General features: G+C 28.7%; 4 protein-coding genes and 1 long non-coding RNA gene across 6 annotated transcripts; 3 read left to right on the top strand and 2 right to left on the bottom strand.

Moving 5' to 3' along the window:
* The first annotated feature begins 185 nt into the window (after window positions 1-185).
* On the top strand, window positions 186-2,702 carry LOC130452927 (uncharacterized). The gene is made up of 2 exons (XM_056792463.1): window positions 186-436; window positions 2,280-2,702. The coding sequence occupies exons 1-2, from the start codon at window positions 305-307 to the stop codon at window positions 2,430-2,432; spliced, it is 285 nt and encodes a 94-aa protein (XP_056648441.1). The 5' UTR covers window positions 186-304; the 3' UTR covers window positions 2,433-2,702.
* A 304-nt stretch (window positions 2,703-3,006) lies between these two features.
* On the bottom strand, window positions 3,007-8,827 carry LOC130452907 (flap endonuclease GEN). 2 transcript variants are annotated; one of them, XM_056792429.1, is made up of 7 exons: window positions 8,430-8,827; window positions 8,037-8,322; window positions 7,818-7,971; window positions 7,485-7,736; window positions 6,294-6,505; window positions 5,907-6,069; window positions 3,007-5,442 (listed from the first exon to the last, which is right to left on the bottom strand). In XM_056792429.1, exons 1-7 carry the CDS (start codon window positions 8,585-8,587, stop codon window positions 4,565-4,567), a joined length of 2,103 nt encoding a protein of 700 aa, XP_056648407.1. In that variant the 5' UTR covers window positions 8,588-8,827; the 3' UTR covers window positions 3,007-4,564. The 2 variants fall into 2 exon arrangements, with proteins under 2 accessions (XP_056648407.1, XP_056648417.1); XM_056792439.1 differs by lacking the exon at window positions 7,485-7,736 and having other exon boundaries at window positions 8,430-8,628.
* Window positions 8,828-8,847: 20 nt separating this feature from the next.
* Window positions 8,848-13,148, top strand: LOC130452919 (double-stranded RNA-binding protein Staufen homolog). Its single transcript, XM_056792451.1, has 8 exons — window positions 8,848-9,112; window positions 9,212-9,399; window positions 9,462-9,713; window positions 9,774-10,044; window positions 10,097-10,521; window positions 12,357-12,560; window positions 12,686-12,813; window positions 12,987-13,148. Exons 1-8 carry the CDS (start codon window positions 8,983-8,985, stop codon window positions 13,051-13,053), a joined length of 1,665 nt encoding a protein of 554 aa, XP_056648429.1. The 5' UTR covers window positions 8,848-8,982; the 3' UTR covers window positions 13,054-13,148.
* Window positions 13,149-13,579: 431 nt separating this feature from the next.
* On the top strand, window positions 13,580-19,261 carry LOC130440928 (zinc finger protein 260-like). Its single transcript, XM_056774316.1, has 9 exons — window positions 13,580-13,789; window positions 14,118-14,590; window positions 15,717-15,874; window positions 16,005-16,254; window positions 16,429-16,566; window positions 16,688-16,847; window positions 16,916-17,045; window positions 17,444-17,611; window positions 18,746-19,261. The coding sequence occupies exons 1-9, from the start codon at window positions 13,661-13,663 to the stop codon at window positions 18,988-18,990; spliced, it is 1,851 nt and encodes a 616-aa protein (XP_056630294.1). The 5' UTR covers window positions 13,580-13,660; the 3' UTR covers window positions 18,991-19,261.
* Window positions 16,268-20,583, bottom strand: LOC130440929 (uncharacterized). The gene is made up of 3 exons (XR_008909567.1): window positions 20,338-20,583; window positions 20,073-20,235; window positions 16,268-17,129 (listed from the first exon to the last, which is right to left on the bottom strand). It is a non-coding gene; the product is annotated as an uncharacterized LOC130440929 (long non-coding RNA).
* Between the last annotated feature and the right edge of the window lie 267 nt (window positions 20,584-20,850).

The following is a 20,850-nucleotide window of genomic DNA, read 5'->3' as shown; positions in this document are numbered from 1 at the left end:
TTAAGTTGGAATTTCTAGAACCGCTAGCGATATTCACACTGAATACATTGTTTACAGTCTCTGAAGACGATAACTTTGTTATCGAAACGCACGTCAGAAGGTTATTAAAAGAATGTTTCGGTGTAAATATCGAACTACTCTATTTACTCTGAATGCAAAAAAGCAAAGCTGTCAAACGTTTATTAGATTTTGTTTTTTAACCTCTAAGTTGGTATTTTTTGTTACTCAAAAATTTAGAAATATTTAAAAATAATAACTATGGGTTAACGACGGATGTAACGAGTCATGATGGTAAAAATAAATTATGTCTCATTTTCAAAATTCTACAACAGAATCGCCATCCACTGTACCAAATCCTGACGATATTCCAGATGATTCAAAATATCTCATAGTACCTTTAGTTGTTATAATATTCGTAATGATTTTATCATTGTTGGTAAGTTTAACAATTCGTTTACATATAACTCGAAATTGATTCTTGCAAGTAACTTTAACGGTTATTATTAAAACTGTTGATAAAAAAAAATATGGACAAAGTTTGGTGTTTTGGGGTTTTATCAAGTTAATTATGTCGTAAGTATGAAATTTTAACATTCTTGGTCTTCACTTGCGATATATAAATGCTTTGATGTTTAAATTAGTATCAGTTTTACATTCAATATATCTGGATTAAAGTATTTAATTGGCAATCATTGGAAAACAAATATTCAATTATAAAATTGTATTGTTAAAATATGAAACAGCAAAATAAATTTAAAAATCTTCAGGAACAAATACAAAAGAAGAGGAATTTAAAACCCTAAGCATTTGAACAAAAAATATAAATATTAATGTAACTATGAATAACTGAAATTGAGAATTTTTTTGTTTGTAAATTATTATAAATATCTGTACTTAGAAAAATTATTTTTATCATTTATGAAATTGCAATTGAAGAGTCATTATAATTGAATATACATGATACTAATTAATCCCTTATCAATTAAAAAAATGTACTTTTTTTTATATAATAAGTGAGATTAATTGAGATATTTTTGAATATAATGAAACTGCAAAATAGTATTCCACATTATTCTTTTTTCAAATTTTATATTTTTACTTGTATTGGTTAATCTTTTATATTTTTTAATGCTCACTTGACTACATATAAAATTATTGAGTACGTAAAATTCATGGCATATTTTCTGCCAGTCTATGGAGAGGTGTTTTTGAGAGTAAGATTAATGTAAAAAAACAACAGGTCTCACAATATTGGAAGGAAGAGGCTTCAAATTTGTTGAAATATCAACGAAAAACATAGGCATGTTTAAAATTAATTGGAGAATTGTACTGAAATTATGGAGAAATGTTGAAGGAGATTAGATTTGTGTAGAAAAAAATCAGGAAGTTGCTAGGACTTACTGTATTGTAAATATGAGGGTTCAAACTTGTTCTAATAGCAACGAAAAACATAGGTATGTTTAAAAATTCACCCACGCCAAAATAATTGAAGAATTGTGCTAAAATTATGGAGAAATGTTGTAGATTGGATTTGTGTAGAAAAAATCAGGAAATTAGTAGGTCTCACAATATTACAAATAGGTTCAAGATTCAAACTTGTTCAAATATCAAAGGAAACTATATGCAAAAATTCACTCACGCCAAAATAATTGGAGAATTGAGCTGAAATTATAGAGAGGTGTTTTTGAAGGTTAAATTCACGTAGAAAAAAATTAGGACGTTGGTAGGTATCACAGTGTTGGAAATACAAGACTATATTAGTAATTCGGTATTACATATCTAAGTAAATATGTATTTGTGAAGTATATGTATTCAAATTTTGCAACATTAGAATTTTTTTGTTTCAATGTTAGTTACCTGTGCCTATTTTTTAACAACAGAAACCCCATCAAAAATTATTGAAAAATTTGTATTAAAAACTTGACTTCACCAATAAGCTGTGACGGTTGATAGACCAGAAGGTCATTAAAAAACAGTAAGATTATAATCACTAGCAATGCTTCAGTATGTCCTCTCTTCTCGAAACGCATCAACAGTGACTAGTTATCAATTTACTATTATACTGACATGTAGTCGGAGGTCAGTACTGACAATATTAGAATACTATAAATTGTTATTAAATGTGTAAGTTGAAGATATACCATTGATTTAAAATTTCCACAGATTGGAGGCTCTCGAACCTGCTACAACATTTGGCGACCCTTCAATCAACACAAAGCTTCTCCATAAATTATTATTATATGTCACTAAATGTATTATAAAATAAGTTGTTTTCATAGGTATATTTTATGGCGAAAAGAAGGAGGCTGGATACACTACGTAAAAATATTCTTAGTATGTATGAATTTGATTCGAATGAACAAGAATGGGAATCTTTGACCAACAGTAGCGAATATCCTCATTATACAAACGAGATGGTTACAACAGTGTAAATATAAAAAGAAAAAAATGAAAGGTGCCTTAATATTTTTATCGTAATGGTATTATTTTATTCTGTTTATGTTATTAAAAGTATTAAGACGTATATTTCAGTGTAAAAAAAATTGAATACCCCATATAGGAAAACTTTTAGCTTTATTATTTGTATAAAAAACTAGGCAGCGTTGTATTTTGTGGGAAGTAGTTTTTATATAGTATGTGATAATGCCAAAAATTATACTTTTATCTAATGAATAGTTTAATTATACTTATATTTGAATGATTTAAGTTGTTTTAATGTACAATAGCTGTTGTTAGTTTGTTACAGAAACTAAATCGAAAAGATCTGCATGTTAAACATTAATTAAATGAAGAAAAAAAATTGGAAAATAATAACAAATAAAGCCCATGGTTTTTGTTTGTTATCGAGCGAAACTACCAAATTTTATAGAAAGCACAAGACGTAATGTCAATGCTTTCCTTAGAGGAATCAAGAAGCATCTACAATGTTAAGAATTCGATTTGAATGTTTTATTCATTGTGGTATTAAATGAAAATGAACTTGAAGGACATAAATCAATCAATCAATCAATGGAACACCATAAATATTAAAATTTATTAAATCGCCTTTAAAAGATGTCTCTCCAAAATATAAAGTTAAGCACATTTTCAGGAACCGACTTCAATGCTCTATGAATTGAAACCTGGTAATTCTAAGTGGTAATTTAAGTTTTGGGAGAATATGGAGATTCTCGTCAAAAATATGTGATTGGGTAGAAATATCAAAAATGAAATGTTGCAATACAAAATTTAAGATAGATGTAGCGTTTTAAACAAACTAAACAATGACTGGTGTAAATCAAAAGAACAAAATTGTATGTAGATCATTGATTTCTGCCTTTCTTAATTAATTCCAGGTTTAGACTAACTTATCTTCTAGATCTTCTACTGCAGCTTCACTCTATTGTTTCTTGATCTTTTTTGTTTACTCTCTTATAATATATGCTTCTTCCATGGTTACAAGATGATAGTTACACTACATACTAAGAAAGAAACTGTGGAATTTCTTCAAATATCATACAAATTCTTGGTCATTCTTCTTGCATGTTCTGCTTTGTTTCTTTTTGTAACAAATTCTTAATATTTGTGGTCAAAACTGTTCCACAAACACCATATTTCTATAATATGATGTCGCTGTCTTTCTTTTTCTTTACAGATCCAAATTAGTACCTATTTTCATTCGTTAGAAATCGGAAAAGAAAATTCAAAGCAAATATAGTACAGTATATATGGAAAAATGAAAATTGTATTTAGCTGATTTGTTTGTTTTGCTGTTTCATGTCATTTCTGAACTCACTTGTATTCTTCATCTTTTATGAGGGTTTTGCTCTATTTTTCTTGCCACTTTCCTTTTATTCTGCTTTAGTACATGCTTATTCTATTGTACACTACGTATCAATTGAGAAACTGTGGTATCTTCTCAAAAAGCTTATAATTTTTGGTCAAAACTATCCAACAAACATCATATTTATCTAAAATGACTTCAATGTCTTTCTTTTTCTTTACAGAATCCAAATTAGCACTTATTTTCATTCGTTAGAAGTCATACAAGATAATTAAGAGCAAATACACTACAGTTCATATAGAAAAATGAAATTTATTCATTTCTTTTCCGTTTCATGTATATTTTAATTCTATTTATATTCTAGGTCTTTTACTGCATCTCCACTCTAATTTTTCTTAATATGTTCTTTTTATTCTGCTTTAGTACATGATTATTCCATTATATACTACATACCAAGTAAGATATTGTGGTATTTCATAGAACTTCTTGTTTATTTTTCTTTAACATCCTGTTTTGTTTCATTTTGTGAAAAATTCTTGATATTATTGGTAAAAACTATCCAACAATCACTATATTTCTCTAAAATGACGTTGACATCTCTCTTTTTCTTCTGCAAAATCTAAACAATCACTTCAAATTACCATTTTCAGTTGTTAGAAGTTAAAGAAGATAATTCAATGCAAATCATTAAATATCATTTTTCTGTACTAATCTTTGGTTCTTTTATTAGTTTCCTCAATCCATTAGACGTCGATTACTTTGAAAACACCTCGTATATTAACAAATTCGAGTTTTTCACGGTTACATTTTCTTTTTTATCCTTTCTATTAACGGTACATAACTATTACAAAAACTGTATTCATCTTTTTCATCACTTTTGATATCTTCGTTTACTATTTCATTATTTTCTTCAGATTTATCTTCCTTTTGATCAGGTTCAGTGTCATCTGAAAATTCAAGCTTATCATATTCATATTCCACAGTACTGTCAGTATCACAGTGAAACATTTCATTAAAAGTTTTTTCAAACAAGTCATTTTCTACCGGTCCAGTAATGAAGAAACTCGAGGAATTTTTGTCACCTATTTCATTTTCCAAGTTGACAACGTCTTTCAGTTTTACTAAATTTTCTTGTATACCAGCTGGTTTTCGAGAAATAATATTATCGATTATATCTGACAGATCAGAATCATCTTCTTCATCACCGAATCTTGAAATGTCCATTAGATTCGTTGACGATTTACATGGTGTTGAAGTATGATAATCAATTTCATTTCTCAAATTATTTTTATCTCTGTGATTTTTCAATATCGCTTTTTTTAAAAAATTATCCAACACTGTAGGTTTCTTTATTTGTTGTTGGATTTTTTCATGGTTTTCCTTTTTCTTCCTCGATTTCTTGATTTTAGGCTCTGAAATTGAAGTATTTTTCATCATTCCTTCAATCCCTTCTATAGTAGCATCTTTTTTTCTTCTTCTAGTAGATTTCTTCGGTTTAATTTTACTTTCTTGAAACGTTTCTACTAATTCTGGATAAGCTTTATTAATTAAGTCTTGACGTTCTATCGTCGACCACAGTTCTTCCACATTCGTATTGGAATCTTCGATTTGTTCTTTGGGAATGAGATTTGTAAAATATCCTTGCGGATCTGACCAAATTATTTCATAACTGGGAACACCTGCAAATAATTAATAATAAATATCTGGATTTTTGTACAAGTGAAAAATTGGAAAAAAAATTGTAACGAAATTAATTTCAAATTTTTATACAGAATAAGGTATAGAGAAGGCATTATTGTAAATTATATAACCCATTTTATCTTCCTCTGGGATTTAGCAGGAAGAAAAGGTTTTGAGCAAAAAAGATCTAAGACTTCCAACAGGATATTCCACCTGAATAGACACCTCAAAACACTCAAACTGATGGAAAAAAATGCAGATTCTGTGGGTTATAAAGGAAACATCTATTTATATATTTATCGAATACAAGACATAAATTGTTGGAATACTGAGTGGAGCAAGAGGATTTACTCAAACTGAAGTTAGTGCACTTCCTAAAATTTATCAAAGAATCAAGAATAAAAGACCTACTGGCTTCAAAGACAGTCTTTCAGTTCCAACCCCATTGTAGATACATACATACCTTTCGGATTTCGTATTTTTTTTATGTAATCTGGATATACAATGCCGTTGGTCTTCTCTGAATCCAGATTTTCATAATTAAGACATTGCCACCGAGTTAAAATAGGAAGTATCTTTTCAAATCCATAAATTTCTTCCCATTGCAAATATTTCGTGGTAAAGCGCTAAAAAAAATTAATAAAACCAAGTTCAATATAATAAAATGAAAGTGAATCGAAAGTGGATATGTGATCAAAAAACACCTGAGGATATAAGACATTTTCATCTCCAGTAGTGTTCAAAAGTAGGTAATAGTGTTTGTAACAACTCAATTCAGATTAAAAAGAAAATATTATAAACAATCGACTCCTTCACCTATTTTTTTGTCTTTAAATATTTCAATACTTACTACAAATTCCACTAAATTTGGTTTCTTCCATTCAAGATCTAGTTTAGAAATTCTCTCTTTTTTTGATAAGAATTCTCTAATTAAATCTTCGTTTGGAAAATTGGGATCCAGTAAAGCTTTACTTCTCAATTGCAGTTCATTTTTTATCTTGAATCTTTTCATTTTGTATTCTTTATCGGAACAACCTTTCATCATTCCACAAGGGCCACAACCTTAAATTTCAAAATTAAATACATGTACCAGTTAAATATTCCGGTAATTTATATCAATACAGCTGAATAATTTAGGTGCAAGGTTGCTCTGAAACTCCATGTCAAATAGAAGTTGGGAAATTCAGAAAAATTTATTGGATAATAGGAGACTATTTCATTATGGATCTACAATATCCAACTATGGGATTGTACAATAGAAAGTATTATGATTAATCTACTTAATCTTGATGCCTTTCTACTTTTTCAGGTGTAAAGCTTGCTGGAATTAAGTTATTACGTAGGTTCCCTTTTCCACAACAGTTTCCATTCTTTCCTATCCTCTGTTTTTTGTTCTATTTCCTGCTATTTTATCCCTCGATTTTCCGTTATCTTAATTTTTTCTGTCCAGCTCCTCCTTGGTCTTCCTTTCCTTTTTTTATAGGTTTGTGCTTCACATATCATCCGTATTAATCTCAATTGTCCTTCTTTGATTTTGTTTTGAATTGAAATTTTCTCTTCCAATGTTATTCCTTATTTTTTTGTACCTTCAATTATTCTCTATTTGTCTTGGAAATATCATTTCTGTACTTTTCATTATTTTTATTGCCAATGTTATTATTTGTTTTAGTATTTTCTTTTTGGCTAAAAACTGTGTCTTAATTGCATTGAATAATCTTCCAGTTCTCATGAATAATCTAATGGTTCCAGATAAAAATACTAAGGATTATCACTGATGATCCTTGTTGTACAAGAAATAGCAAACTTTGACTTGACAACACAAATATCAGTAGTAAAAGTAGCCAAATACCACTTAAGGAATAAATCCATTATTATCAAGAAAAAATAACAAACCAAATGTAGTGATACCATCTATTAACTTAATAACCATAAAAATAATAAAGTTAAAAATATTTAAATAAGTAAAGATCTGCGAATAAGTTAATTTTGTTACAAATTTACAGTCAAATGCAAAATGTGTGAAATTTTTTTATATAATTACCACTTTTATTATGTGCATTTATCTTCCCACGATGTCCGCAGGATGTACATATATTTTTATCAGATATCAACCTCTCATATTCCTCATATACTTCAGGAGTTTGTTTCCAAGAACGTATCCTGTTTAATGTCTCTTCATCTGATAAATCTTCGAAGAATTTCAATACAGTTTCTTTCCCAATTCCATGGACACCATCACCATAATCACTTCCACAAAACAAGGCCATTGCAATGATTTTATTTCTACCAAAACCTATACGATTTGAAGTTTCCACCACAGAGAATATTGTAATAAATCAAGTGATTAAATAGTTTTTAAGGTAAAATTACTCACTCATACTTTCATTGGCTTTTGCTATATCATAGATATCAACAGCACCACCACTTGATTTATTAGCCCCTTGAGAAGTAACTGAGAAATTTCTATAAACTACTTTAGCACCATAAGCGAAACAATCTGAATCTTGTGATATACAACCATCCACTAACTAAAATTCAAATTAAACTACTAATATATATCCTATCTTTTAACTATAGAATATAAAATTACTACCCCTTCATCGTTAAGATATGCACATAAACTTTCAGCTTCTCCCTTTCCTACTATACACGAAAGTCCCATCAAATGGAGCATTTCTTGGCATCTTTTCAAAATAAAATTAAATTTAGATCTGTCTTTGCCGGTTTTTATACCATCTGCTTTAGGTTTTGCCCCTTTAAATTGTAAGGCATTTCTAGCAGCAATAGTTTCATATTTTAATTCTGGTGCTTTACCTTCCAAAATAAAAACAGGATTTACATCTAGCAGTAGAAGGTAGCAAGTTCTGAAGTACAAATTTCTAAAAGAATAATCTCCTTTAACGAGAAACTAAATAATTGTTTATACATTGAACATCATAAATCCGAATTGTAAGTTATTTAAAATATTAAATTTAAAACTACCAACCTTAAATACATTCTGGGCTGTATTTGATATTCTGCAATATTTTGGGCTTCACATATCCAGCAGGATAAATCTACGGCAACAGTTTTTCCATGAAGTTCAAACAAAGGTTTCCTTTCGCAAAAAGGAGTTAAAATACTCCACAAATGTTTTATACCCATTTTTCTGTTATTGCTTTTCCTCACCAGATTCAAAACAAATTGACAAACGTCTTATTCTTCTTTTTTGTTTCTAACAAATCCAAAATCTGTTCGATATCCATCTATAGTATCGATTTCTGATTCTGTTATAAAAGAAATTAAAAAACTCTCAACCGTTTCAAGTGATAAATTATAAGTCGAAATAAATATATTTAAAAGAAAAACATTCGCGAACTGGAAAAACATATTACATATTACTGTAAATCCGTTTGTCTTTGGACGATTGGTCAAACTGTTTTTGTAATTTTAAGGAAAGTACATAACTATATGTATAATAGTAGAATGAACACGTAATCCGATTTTTTTCAGTTTTCACTAGCTTTTAATTTTCTTAATAATTGGCATATTAATATTTTATGTACAAAAAGACGAAAATGTTATCTGATTTCAGTATTTATTTCAATATCTTAATCTTTCTAACCCCTTTGGATGCTTATTCTGTTAAAGAATTAAGAAATATTTTTCAAGATGAATTTTGTATTGAAGGTAATTATATATAAATATATTAATAATATGTAGTAATTATTATGATTTATAACCTCAAAATTATATACGTAAAATAAAATCGTTGTAATTTTGTTATAGGAAACATAAATTCAATTACTTCGAAATTATCGGATCACAAGAACGAAAAAGACACAAGTATAGATGGTATTTTGAACCTCACGTTGTTCGGAAAAACAGAAGCATCTGAAAAGTCTGTATTATCTAGATTAAACGAACTAGTAGATTACAATCAAATTGATTCATATTTTAACCTTGAAAGTGAAGAGGTAAATCGAATAATTTTAGTTCACACAGATTTAGTTGTCTAAAATACTATTTATAAATTTAGGGCCCCGCTCATAATAAGTTATTCACTGTTAAGCTAACTTTGGGCAAAGAAACTTACTTTGGACAAGGAAAGAGTCATAAGAAGGCCAAACAAGATGCTGCTATGAAAGTTTTTGGAAAAACTGAGTATGAATCACCTCCGATTAAAGATAAAGATGAAATCGAAGAATTAACTCCAACAGTTTTATTAAACAATGTCGCATTTAAATTGGGCATTGGTGTTACATATTACCTTTTAGATAAAAATAAAGAGGTTAGTAAATCATAGAATATCTTTATAGTGAAAAATTATATTGCATTTCTCATATCCTAGGAAATTCTTCATTCAAATATAATCCTAACTGAAAAATCAAAAGATTACCTGAAGAAACTGAACTCCTCTATTTATGCTGATAAAAATTTACGAATGAAAAAAGATATAGACGCAACCAAAGGTCCTTTTAGATTAAAATTGAAATTTGGAGAACAAACTTTTTTTGTTACATCACATTCCATACAATCAGGTAGACACGAAGTGGCTTCAATGGCACTTGATTACCTGGTGAAAAATAAGGATAATATGGATATTGCATGTCTTAAAGAAGGTAAAATTTGATTTTTTGACTAATACATTTCCAATTGATGTCCCGGTTGTAGGTTCAGAAGCTGAATGTAAACAGAACAAAAATGATTTAAAATCTCCTGTATCCAAAGTATACGAGGAAGCTCAAAAAAGAAAATTGGGAGTAGAGTTTGAAATAACTAAAGAATCTGGACCTCCTCACAAAAGAACCTTCATTACGCAATGTAGACTAGGTGGATTGGTTACTACAGGTGAAGGCAAGTCTAAAAAGGAATCCAAAAAAGTTGCAGCAATTAATATGTTGGAAAAAATAGCAGAGTTGGAACCTTTATCGATAGAAGCAGAGACCAAACATTTGTTGGGCAAATCAAAGAATAAGAAACGAAATAAAAAGAATAAATTGATCAAAACTAAACTTGATGAAATAGAAATGGTTCTTGATAAAGTTGGTAAATCTGTACTAGGAATGGCGACATCGATATTTGGAGATTCTGATGAGGTAACTTCTAAAATCTCCTCTATTCTATTCTATTCTATTCTATTCTATTTATGTTAATTTGTCATTATTTTATTACTTTTCTCTTTTAGTCAAGTGAAATAACTTACTGGTACAGGTTTTCAGGTTTTGGTTGTAGTTACTGGGTTTTATTGAAATGTTGGAATTGAAGATCAAGGTGGAATATCAAACTGCATATTATCCTTTATTCTGATCCTGTTTCTCACCTTATATTCTCTATTTTGAGCAAATCTTAACTCCGGAGCTTCATAAAGTATCTATCAGATTAATCAGATTTCATATCACCTTTTATTCTGATCATCTTTCGATCAACTTTGTCCAATGCCTTTTCTAAATCAATGAATACTGAGCCCTTATTCCATTTTTTTTATTAACTGTTTAATTGTTAATACTTTTTTGTAAATTCCTAAAATCATTTTTTTAACCATTTCAATATAATTATCTTAGTGTATCACTTTATTCAATATTGGAATTCTTTTGATTATACAGGGTGTCTAAATAATAATTGGAAACATTTCAGTTATCGAATCTTAACCTCAAATTATTGGGATTTAACTTATACAATATATAGCATTTTACAGAGTGTCTCAATAACAACTGGAAATATTTTGGTTATCAATTCTTATCCTCAAATTATTGAGATTCAACTTAAACAGCACCTAGCATCTTACAGGGTTCCTCAGTTGGAAAATTGAACTATTTGTCTCCAGCACTTTTAAACGTTTCGAAGTATCTTTGTCATTTTCAACTAGCTATAACCAAAAGTGTACAACAATGTCCAGTAACTGTGTAGAATTTTGAAACTTTCTCTTGTTGTACCCCTTTATTTGACATAATTTAGTACCTAAACTAGTTTTAAAGTATCACAGGTACAAATAGTTTTTAATTTTTCAAATTAAACACTAGCAATAGTAAAATTACTAATTATTAAGAATGGGAAGGCATTTTCAGTCATATTTACCTGGGCAATCCGCTTGAAACCCCCTTGGCAACCCTCTTCCTAGTCCTTGGAAAATCTTCTGGTCATAGCTCTCTTATATTATTTTGATTTCAAGATTCAGTTGATATATTTCCAATTATTATTGAAACAACCTGTATATTAAAATATATTTGCAAATTAAAAATACTGGTTAAAATTTCAGTACAATGTTTTCTATTTTTAAAAATAATTTTTGCTGTTTTATGAAGATTTACTGATTTAATTTTCTGTTTTTTGTATTAGAGTTTATTGTTTCATGTCCTTATGGTTTTCCATTTGTTTATTGCTTTAAGTTTTGCTGAGTTACTATTTTTTTGAGGCAACTGTTTCATTTTCTGATGATTTTTCTTGTTTTTATTGCAACAATTGTTCCAAAAACTTCTTCAAAATGTTTATCTTTGCAATAACCTTGGTTACTATTTCCCTATCCCATGGAGAATCTTCCAGGTATAGCTGGCTTTGAAGTACTTCAGATTCTATGGAAATACTTCTAATTACTATGAAAACACCCTGTATATTAGAACATTTTTTTGAATTAAAAGTACTCGTCAAAATTACAATACTAAATTTTCTGTATTTATAAATAATCTTTGATGTTTTGTCAGGTTTACTGATTTTATTTTCCATTTTTTTATTAGGACAAGTGCTTCATGTTCTGGTGAGTTACTATTTTTTTGAGACAATTGTTTCATTTTCTAACGATTTTTCATGTTTTTATTGCAATAATTGCCCCAAAAACTTCCTCAAAATGTTCATCTTTTTTTGTCTGATAACATTTTTGCTTATTGTCACTGTCTTAATGTAGCCAGTCCCTGTATACCATTTTTATTTATTGTAGTCTACTAAAGCTGCAGATGATTTTGATAGCAAGAGAAAAAGTACAAATCGACATGATGGTGGTATACCTAGAAACAATAAGAAATGTTTCACTGAAGAATTGCTACAACTTAGTAAAATACTAAATATAAAAATGTCATTTTCTGACTTTACAGAAAAAGACCAAAGTGTATCATTGTTATCTCTATACACTAATCCAGAATACGTAAGTTTTAATTTTTTTTAGGTCATCTAGTTCCAATTATTATCATCAATCATTATGTCATTCAATATCTTGGCTAACAAATCCCTTTATGGGGATGGATTACTCCTCTTGTTCTTTTGTTGTAGACTTGTTTTGGAGAAAGTATTTCAGATACTGGTGCCCGTAACATAGCAGCTGGCAATGGTTTGAATTTATTAAACAAAATGGGAATATATGATTTGTTTGTTGAAGAAAAAGAAAATTCTTTAAAAAGGTCAGTATATAATTTTTTTGTAACATTTAGGATTAAATTTGGAGCTTCTCGACGTGCCTACAGTATCAACATAACTAATGAAATGATATTCTATTCCATTTTCTAAGGAGATGTGTGGTTTTGTGGATGAAGCAGTGGATTTTTTTCAAAATTTCTGTAAATATTTATTCTAGGGAGACCAAAGATGGAGTTAGAGTCGTTTTGGACCAAGTAGTTTCTAAAGATAAAGAAGAATTATGAAGACATTCTTTGATTAAGTTTTTTGGTATTATATTTTAATGTTTTTGTTAATAATTGAAAATTTTTGATAAATTTAATAAAAATTCTACCATATTTCTCGTTTAATTTTTTACTAAAGTAGTCGTTGAAGGTGGTATGGAAAAAAAGTTCAATAAACTTCAAATAGAGCTTCGAATTTGTTTTGCATTGGAGAACGTAATTTAGTTTTCACATCTTATCGTCCCTAGTACAACACGGTGTAAAACAACTAACGAGGTTTTAACTGTCATATGATTCGTTCATAACTTCACTCAATTTAGAATATTTACAATTCTTTTATATTTTTTTACCAATTATATAGAATTCTTGAACATGAATGAATATTTGGATGTTAAACTTCAATATTTTCTGATTCTACCGATATAAAGTAATATATATATATATATATATATATATATATATATATATATATATATATATATATATATATATATATATATAAAACTGCTTTAATATGCTTCAAGACGTGTCCAAGAAAAAAGAAGTCGATTTAGATAAACCAATTTTTAGGTTACGATGTCAATTATTTGTTTACATCTTAATATTTTAAAAACTATTTAATCTCAATATGAATATAGAATTTGGAGAATTGTGTCGAATTTGCTTATCAAAAGTAGACAATATGAAATATTTGCTTGATTCCTCTACAGAAATTACAGAGATAATTTCAATGTTATCTTCAATTATTAATTCTGAGGTATAATATCTTTTATATATAAGATAACTTTGATCCAATAAGATTAAGTATCATATTTTTCTAATTACTAGGAATGAAAGGAAAATTTTTATTTCTCTTGGGCACATTCGTTTTTAATTCTTCTATTTTCATTTCTGGTACACTTTATTTTCCCGTTTTTTTGTTATCTGATTAATCCATTCATATTTCTTTTTATTATTTTTTTTTCGTTCTTTTTGACTTTATTCTGATATTTTTTATTATCCAAATTTAAAAATATAATATGTAATGAATACTGAAAACATTTTGGATAGCACTGATTAAAAGAACAATTATCTGTCAATTTTAGATCAATCTTATGGATTGTCTTCCAAGTTATTTATGTAAAACTTGTGAAGAGAAACTAAAGTTATGTTTCGACTTTCAACAAATGAGCCAAAAATCCAATAATTTAATTTTACAATACATAGATACACCACTCATAGTTATTAAACAAAAAGATCCATATATTTCCATTGCGGAATTCACACCAAATGAAAGTTTGAAAGTGGAAAATATCGAAACAGTGGAAGAAATTTCTGTCCTTTACGAGAATAACAATAATAGCTGTAGTGATAATGAAAGTAAAGATGAAGATTTTCCAAAAAAGAAAATTGGAAGGAATACAACAAAAATTAAGCTCAGTCAGCATGATCCAAATGAAGTAATGAACATTATTAAGGAAACAAAACTAAAATTTTATGAATCCAAAGAATGCTTATTGTGTAATTTTACCGCGATAAACAATAGGACACTGTCTCGTCATATGACTAAAAATCACAGGTAACAATTTATTTTTTATTAATTGAAGGTTTTCAACCAACTTGCCCTGTCTTCAGTTGAGCTTTTGATATCTCATAGATCTTTTATTAATTGGAGTTTTTCAACTGAGCTCTTTAGCTCAGATGTTTTGAACTAATTTCAGAATCAATCCTGTCTTCAGCTGAGCCTTGAATGTCTCATAGGTATTTTATTCATTAGAGGTTTTCAACTAATTCTAATATTAGCCTCATTTCCAGCCAAGTCTCTTATAAATTGAAAGTTTTTAACAGATCTCACTATTTATCTTGACTCCTGCCTGCCTTGGATGTCTCATAGGTCTTTTATTAATTGAAGATTTTCAACAGATCTCACAATTTGCCCTTTCTCCAGCCGTCTCATAGGTCTTTTATTAATTGGAGGTTTTTAACCAATTTTAAAATTTATCCTGTCTCCAGCTGAGCCATGGATGTCTCATATATCTTTGTAATCTAACATATTGAACCCACTGCAGATATCTACTTTTGGACTATGCTTATAAGTATTGAATCTCATCACATAATAATTGATGAGATTAGTTATAGCAGAATCTGTGGATTATGTTATTATGTGGAAAGGATAATTATGTTTCCATTCACCCAGTCCTAAAATGTCTCATAATTGCAAGATAATGCAGAAACTGGGTGAAGATATAATGCTCTTGAAGCCAGCACATATATTATTTTAATTTAAAGGTAGCTATAGATGTCGAAAACAGTTTTGATAGAGGGGGCGCAAAAGTTGCAGCATAATATAATACCTAATTATATATCTATCTGTTTAAACATTGAATATTCCTTAGTTTATGCTTCAAAATAGGGTCAGGATCCATGCTTCTCAACTGTAGGTCTCTGCTATTAACAAGGTCTGTAGTGTTTCCAATGAAAAGAAGAAATCCTTATCTAATCAGCATTGAAAATTGATATTTTGTTATGATATCTAAATATTATCATTATTTGAATGATTAGTATTGAAATTTAGTTAAATGGACTATTTATTATGATGATTTGTAGGTTTTTTATTCTATTTTATTATATTTTAAATCTATAAACAATCATCATCTAAATATCAGATTATTAAGTATATACGAGTATACATCAATCATTTTTAGTGATTTTAAGGATAAATGGTGTCGGCAGTGTAATAAAATAGTTGAAAATATTTCCCAACATGTAGAAACCGTTCATAAAGATGATTTAAAATGTAAATTTTGTGGTAAAAAATGTAGGATGTCGAGCCATTTTGTGGAACATTTGATGCATCATTGCGGTAAGGTATTCAACTTAATTTTTTTCTTTTTTGTCATTTTTAATATAAATTTCTCCTTCATCTTCTTATGCTACTTCTCCTCCTCTATATTAAATTGATTTCCCCTGCTTGACTTTGTTTTATTTTGCAGTTGATCATCAATTCACATGTGAAACGTGCAAGAAATGTTTTACAACTATCCGTCATTTGAAATACCACTTAAAAATCCATCAAATAGTTTGCGAGATATGTTCCGAAACGTTTTTAAACAGGCGGTCTTTATTGGCACACAATAAAATTCACAATATACTGAAATGCAAAATATGCAATGAAAATTTTAATATTGAAAAATTTGATACACATGTTTGCTTTCGGGGAGAAGGAAAAAACGAACAGGAAAGGTAAAACACCCTGTAATCACCGATTTTCTTTATTGATAATATTTTGTCATTAAAATCGTTGCTATTCAATTTTTTCCTACATAGACTACATAGACCAAAAAAAAGACGAAAACATCCTTAAATTTAAGTTTAATTGAACTAATTATTTTTGTTGGTGATTATTTAATTTTTTAGAGTTACTAAATCAGATTTCGATAAATTTTGCATTGATTGCAACGAGACAGTAGGTGACATGGATAAACACATAAAAGCCCAACATAATAAAGGAGATAACATAAGAGGCCTTTGTACTTATTGTGGGAAACAGTTCAAGTAAAGTTTCATTTTAATTCTAACGAGAACAAGTGCTCTAAAAAATCCAAACTTTATGATTTTTTGCTTATGACTAATATCAAAATATTTATTTATATACATAGAAAATTATATTTTTTAGAAATCAGTCATATTTAACGATACATCTACGAAGACACACCAAAGATACACCGTTTAAATGTAGATATTGCGACGTTACTACCGTAACCAAAGCACATCTTCAGGAACACGAAAGGACTCATACCGGTGAAAAGCCCTACAAATGCAAATTTTGCGGAAAAGTATGATAATTTATTATATTTACCACTACTTAACTTATTTTGTTATAATGTTTTTCATTTCATTTTAGGCATTTATACAACGCAGTATTTTATCAACACATTTGAAAATTCATACAGGTCGTACTGAACAATGTCATCTTTGTCCGAAAAAGTTTTGTAGACCATCAGAATTGCGAACTCATATGAGGAAACATACTGGTACCATTTAGAAATAATTTTTCTTCTTTTTAGCTATTCAATTCACATAGAGATAAAAATATGTGCAGTAGTTCATTTGATCCACTATAAAGTATAAGGAAATATATATAAAATACAAACTGCATGCTGAAATAGACACTTGGTAGCCTATTTTCAACTTTAAATCAAAAATTATAAATTACAGTAACAAAATTTTGAGCAGTGGAACTTTTTTAATTAAAATTCCCTCTTATTCAAGATTCTTTTCTTCAAATTTCTAATTTGTTGTTAGTTACGAAAATCTTCACCAAAAACTGGATACATTTTTATTTCCATATTTCCAAAAATATCAACAAATTAGGAATTTGAATATTTTTTTAAATATAAATTATTTTCATGTAAAGGTCATACATTTTTAGGAGAGAAACCGTATGCTTGCCAATATTGTGATAGAACTTTCATACAAAAAAGTCACTTAACAGAACACATCAAAATTCATACTGATGACAGACCTTTCAAATGCCACATTTGCGATAAAGCCTTTAAGCAATCCAGTACCTTGAAAGGGCATATTAGTGTGCATGAAGGTAAGTTTTACAATTAATTTGACCCTCATTAAATAGAAAAATTCATGTATTCAATACGAGAGCATATTTCACTTTTGGAACACATATCAACTAGTGGGACATTTGAACTACTTTGTTGAAATTATGCTATAATAAAAACTATAATGGTGAAAAACTATAAAAAAATGTATTTTTTAATGACTACTAATCAGGTGAAATTGACAGTAAAAAGTTTGGGATGAAACAACCACACATACATGCACAGATCCCTCAACCAGAAGTTGAAAACAACTAGGCATACACTGACAGATACCTCAACCAGAAGTAATGTCACCATAGTTCCTGGTTGGACGGATATGCCAGAAGATGGTGGTTTAGTTTGTGGGGTATGGGCGTCCTACATCTCCATCAGCTCTTCTGGTGAAAAAAAAGTCTGGGAGGGTGAAATACCTTTTTCTTATTATTTTTTGTACTCAAAGACAAATTAAACCCAAATCTTTGTGACTAGTGGGACATTTGAACTACTTTATTATAATTATGCTATAATGGAAATTATAACATTGTAATACATGATGATATATTGGTAAATACCTAATTCAATAAATCACTTTTAAAAATCATGAAAAAAATGTCTATTAATTAAACGAAAGTGACAATAAAAGAGTGTGACACAGTATAAATACCCTTTTTTGTAATTTTTCTGTATTCAAAGTCAAACTTGACCCAAAACATTTCATTGTGAGTGATGGGACATTTGACCTACTTTGTTATAATTATGCTATAATGAAAAATAATACAGTGAAATACATAATGACAAGTAGGGAAATACATAAATCAACTAAGAACTGTTTAAAACTTATAAAAAACTGTTTATTTCCTTAGTTATTTCTCCTCTATTTTTTAGTAATTGTGACTGAAGTGACATTTGATCTACTTTGTTATAATTATGCTGTAAAAAATGATACAGTGAAATACATAATGACATATTATAGCTAACTGATGGGACATTTGACCTAATATGTGTTGTATCAAATTTTCCCATCAAAAGGGCATTATTTAAATTATTTTTCTATAAAAAACATTACTAAATATAAAGATTTAACCAACTTTTATGAAATGCCCCATTTTCTAATATCAATAAATTCGAAATTTTAGGAAAGAACATTTTCAAATGCGGAATTTGTTCTTATACATGTAAAAAAAATTACAAATTAACATTACACATTCAACAACATCAAGAGACAAACTATAAATGCGAGGTATGCGAAGAAATTTTTACTGCCGAAGAGGATTTAAACGTTCATCAGAATACTATTCATGAAAATATGGAAATTGTTTGCGAAGATACAGTAAATTTCAAATATGAAAATTATTCGAAAGAGCGTGAAATTATGGAGTAGTAAATTTTTAGTAATCTGAAATTTTACATATGAGCTTGAAAATAATGAATAAGAATAAAGTTGTAAATTCGATTGCAAAAATAAATAATTTTTTCAGTACTAAACCTGTTTTAATTTTTTTCTGATGATCCTTTCCCTTTAGTATATATTTACATATAGTTTCAGGATAATTAAACATTTATAAGAATGTTGATTCATCATGAAAGGTTTTTTCTACACGTAATTTGAGTATAATTGAGAATATAACAAAAAAAACTGTAATGTTTTTCTCTACAAGGATATCTTCTACAAAATTAGTTTCTTACCTATTCATAGTATGCAATCTAGAAAATAATACCAGGAGAGGTAAAAGAGATATGCAAATATTGAGAAACTCCAACAGAAGACCAGTCAGATGGTTTGATTACATACAATGAAAGAAAGAATATCAAAACGAGTATTTGAAGCTAGAATTTAAAAGAAAAAAGCAGAGGAAAGCCAAGAAAATCATAGTTGAAGAAACTTGGAGTATAAAGAAATGGAAAAATAAGGCAGGACAAAAATAAATCAGAAGAAAGCTGGAGAAGAAGACTAACATACTCAACTCTTGTAAACAACCCACTACTGTAAGGGTGTAAATAGTAAAATATTAAAAATTCAAAATCTATCAATGTAAAGTTCAATAAAAAGTCCTCATTAAACTATATTTATTTCAAAGCACCATAAGCTGATATATTTGGTATATTCTACTTTTGTAACATACGGCAGCAACGTTAACTTTATTAATGGACGGCAAACGTCACCCGCTAACGGCAACGGCAAAAGGAAAGTCGTCAAGTTTATGAAACTGCCTAATGCTCCCAATAAAAATTTTCTTTGTTATTTTTCATAATATCGGCCGTAAATAGCGGATTACAAACAAAATCTCGAAAACAAAAGTTGTTTCACATGTCAAAAAGAACGACAAAGTTTATAAATAGGGTCAATAGACATCAAATGGAGGGGTCACATAAACCCTCAAATATTAATATTCCTACATAGGTACATACTATGAGACAGTTTATAAAGCCAAAAAAACCTTTTAAAAATAATGGCATAAATACCTTTACTTTTTCACTTTGGAGTATTTTGTGGCATTATTGTTGAAAATATTTTCTCTGTTTCATAATGTTCCAAATAAAATCATATTAAACTATAAAATTTTTCCCTTCTACTTTTCTCCAATTCAAATGTTTTTATCAGCAATCGAAAATAATATTGTGTTGACTGTAAATAATTTAAGATGCAGAGATCGAAATAAAGCAAACAGAGTTCTATACCCAAACAACGTATATTCAAGACTGTCCCAATCATTACAAAATTAGGTACCTGACTCTTCGGCCTGTTTACCCTCAATATTTGGAATTTACAAAATAAACAAATCTTTAATGTACGTGCTTATCTTTTGTAGTTATTCTTAGGTAATGTGTATGTTTGTCAGCTTACAAATCTTTAAAAACTACTGTTCAATTAAATTTCATTTTCCTTGGAATCCTACAATATGGTGAAGTGCATTTACATGGTTCGGTGTAAATGTATGAAATTTTTGTTCAATACATATTCCGGATAATAATAATTTTCTTATTCAAAAATAAATATGACATAAGAACAGGGCTGCCAACTTATCTTAAATCATATATAGGTGACGCCATATATTTTTTTAAAGGTGCAATTACATGTTGACGCTCGACGCTGATTTAGAGCGCCATCTTAAATTGATGCAGCGTCGAAACTAAATACTTTTAAGCTTTTTAAATCGTATATTATAGCAAAAAACTTTATAAATCACCAGTTTTCTGAAAAGTGCAATGAACTACAAAGTAAATAATTTGTAGTAGTTTA

The sequence above is a fragment of the Diorhabda sublineata genome, chromosome 1 (genome assembly GCF_026230105.1).
Source record: "Diorhabda sublineata isolate icDioSubl1.1 chromosome 1, icDioSubl1.1, whole genome shotgun sequence".
In the NCBI taxonomy this organism is placed as follows: domain Eukaryota; kingdom Metazoa; phylum Arthropoda; class Insecta; order Coleoptera; family Chrysomelidae; genus Diorhabda; species Diorhabda sublineata.
The sequence above is the reverse complement of the archived record's forward strand: the minus strand, read 5'-3'. Positions and strand labels throughout refer to the sequence as shown.

Bases quoted from the DNA above. Each gene is read 5' to 3' on its own strand.
- LOC130452927 (XM_056792463.1), top strand. From the start codon at position 305: ATGTCTCATTTTCAAAATTCTACAACAGAATCGCCATCCACTGTACCA. The intron at 437-2,279 runs GTAAGTTTAACA...TTGTTTTCATAG, and splicing joins TAATGATTTTATCATTGTTG to GTATATTTTATGGCGAAAAG.
- LOC130452907 (XM_056792429.1), bottom strand. From the start codon at position 8,587: ATGGGTATAAAACATTTGTGGAGTATTTTAACTCCTTTTTGCGAAAGG. The intron at 8,323-8,429 runs GTTGGTAGTTTT...TTATTCTTTTAG, and splicing joins CAGCCCAGAATGTATTTAAG to AAATTTGTACTTCAGAACTT. The intron at 7,737-7,817 runs GTGAGTAATTTT...CAAATCGTATAG, and splicing joins AAAAGCCAATGAAAGTATGA to GTTTTGGTAGAAATAAAATC.
- LOC130452919 (XM_056792451.1), top strand. From the start codon at position 8,983: ATGTACAAAAAGACGAAAATGTTATCTGATTTCAGTATTTATTTCAAT. The intron at 9,113-9,211 runs GTAATTATATAT...ATTTTGTTATAG, and splicing joins AGATGAATTTTGTATTGAAG to GAAACATAAATTCAATTACT. The intron at 12,561-12,685 runs GTAAGTTTTAAT...CTTTTGTTGTAG, and splicing joins TATACACTAATCCAGAATAC to ACTTGTTTTGGAGAAAGTAT.
- LOC130440928 (XM_056774316.1), top strand. From the start codon at position 13,661: ATGAATATAGAATTTGGAGAATTGTGTCGAATTTGCTTATCAAAAGTA. The intron at 15,875-16,004 runs GTAAGGTATTCA...TTTATTTTGCAG, and splicing joins ACATTTGATGCATCATTGCG to TTGATCATCAATTCACATGT. The intron at 16,255-16,428 runs GTAAAACACCCT...TTAATTTTTTAG, and splicing joins GGAAAAAACGAACAGGAAAG to AGTTACTAAATCAGATTTCG.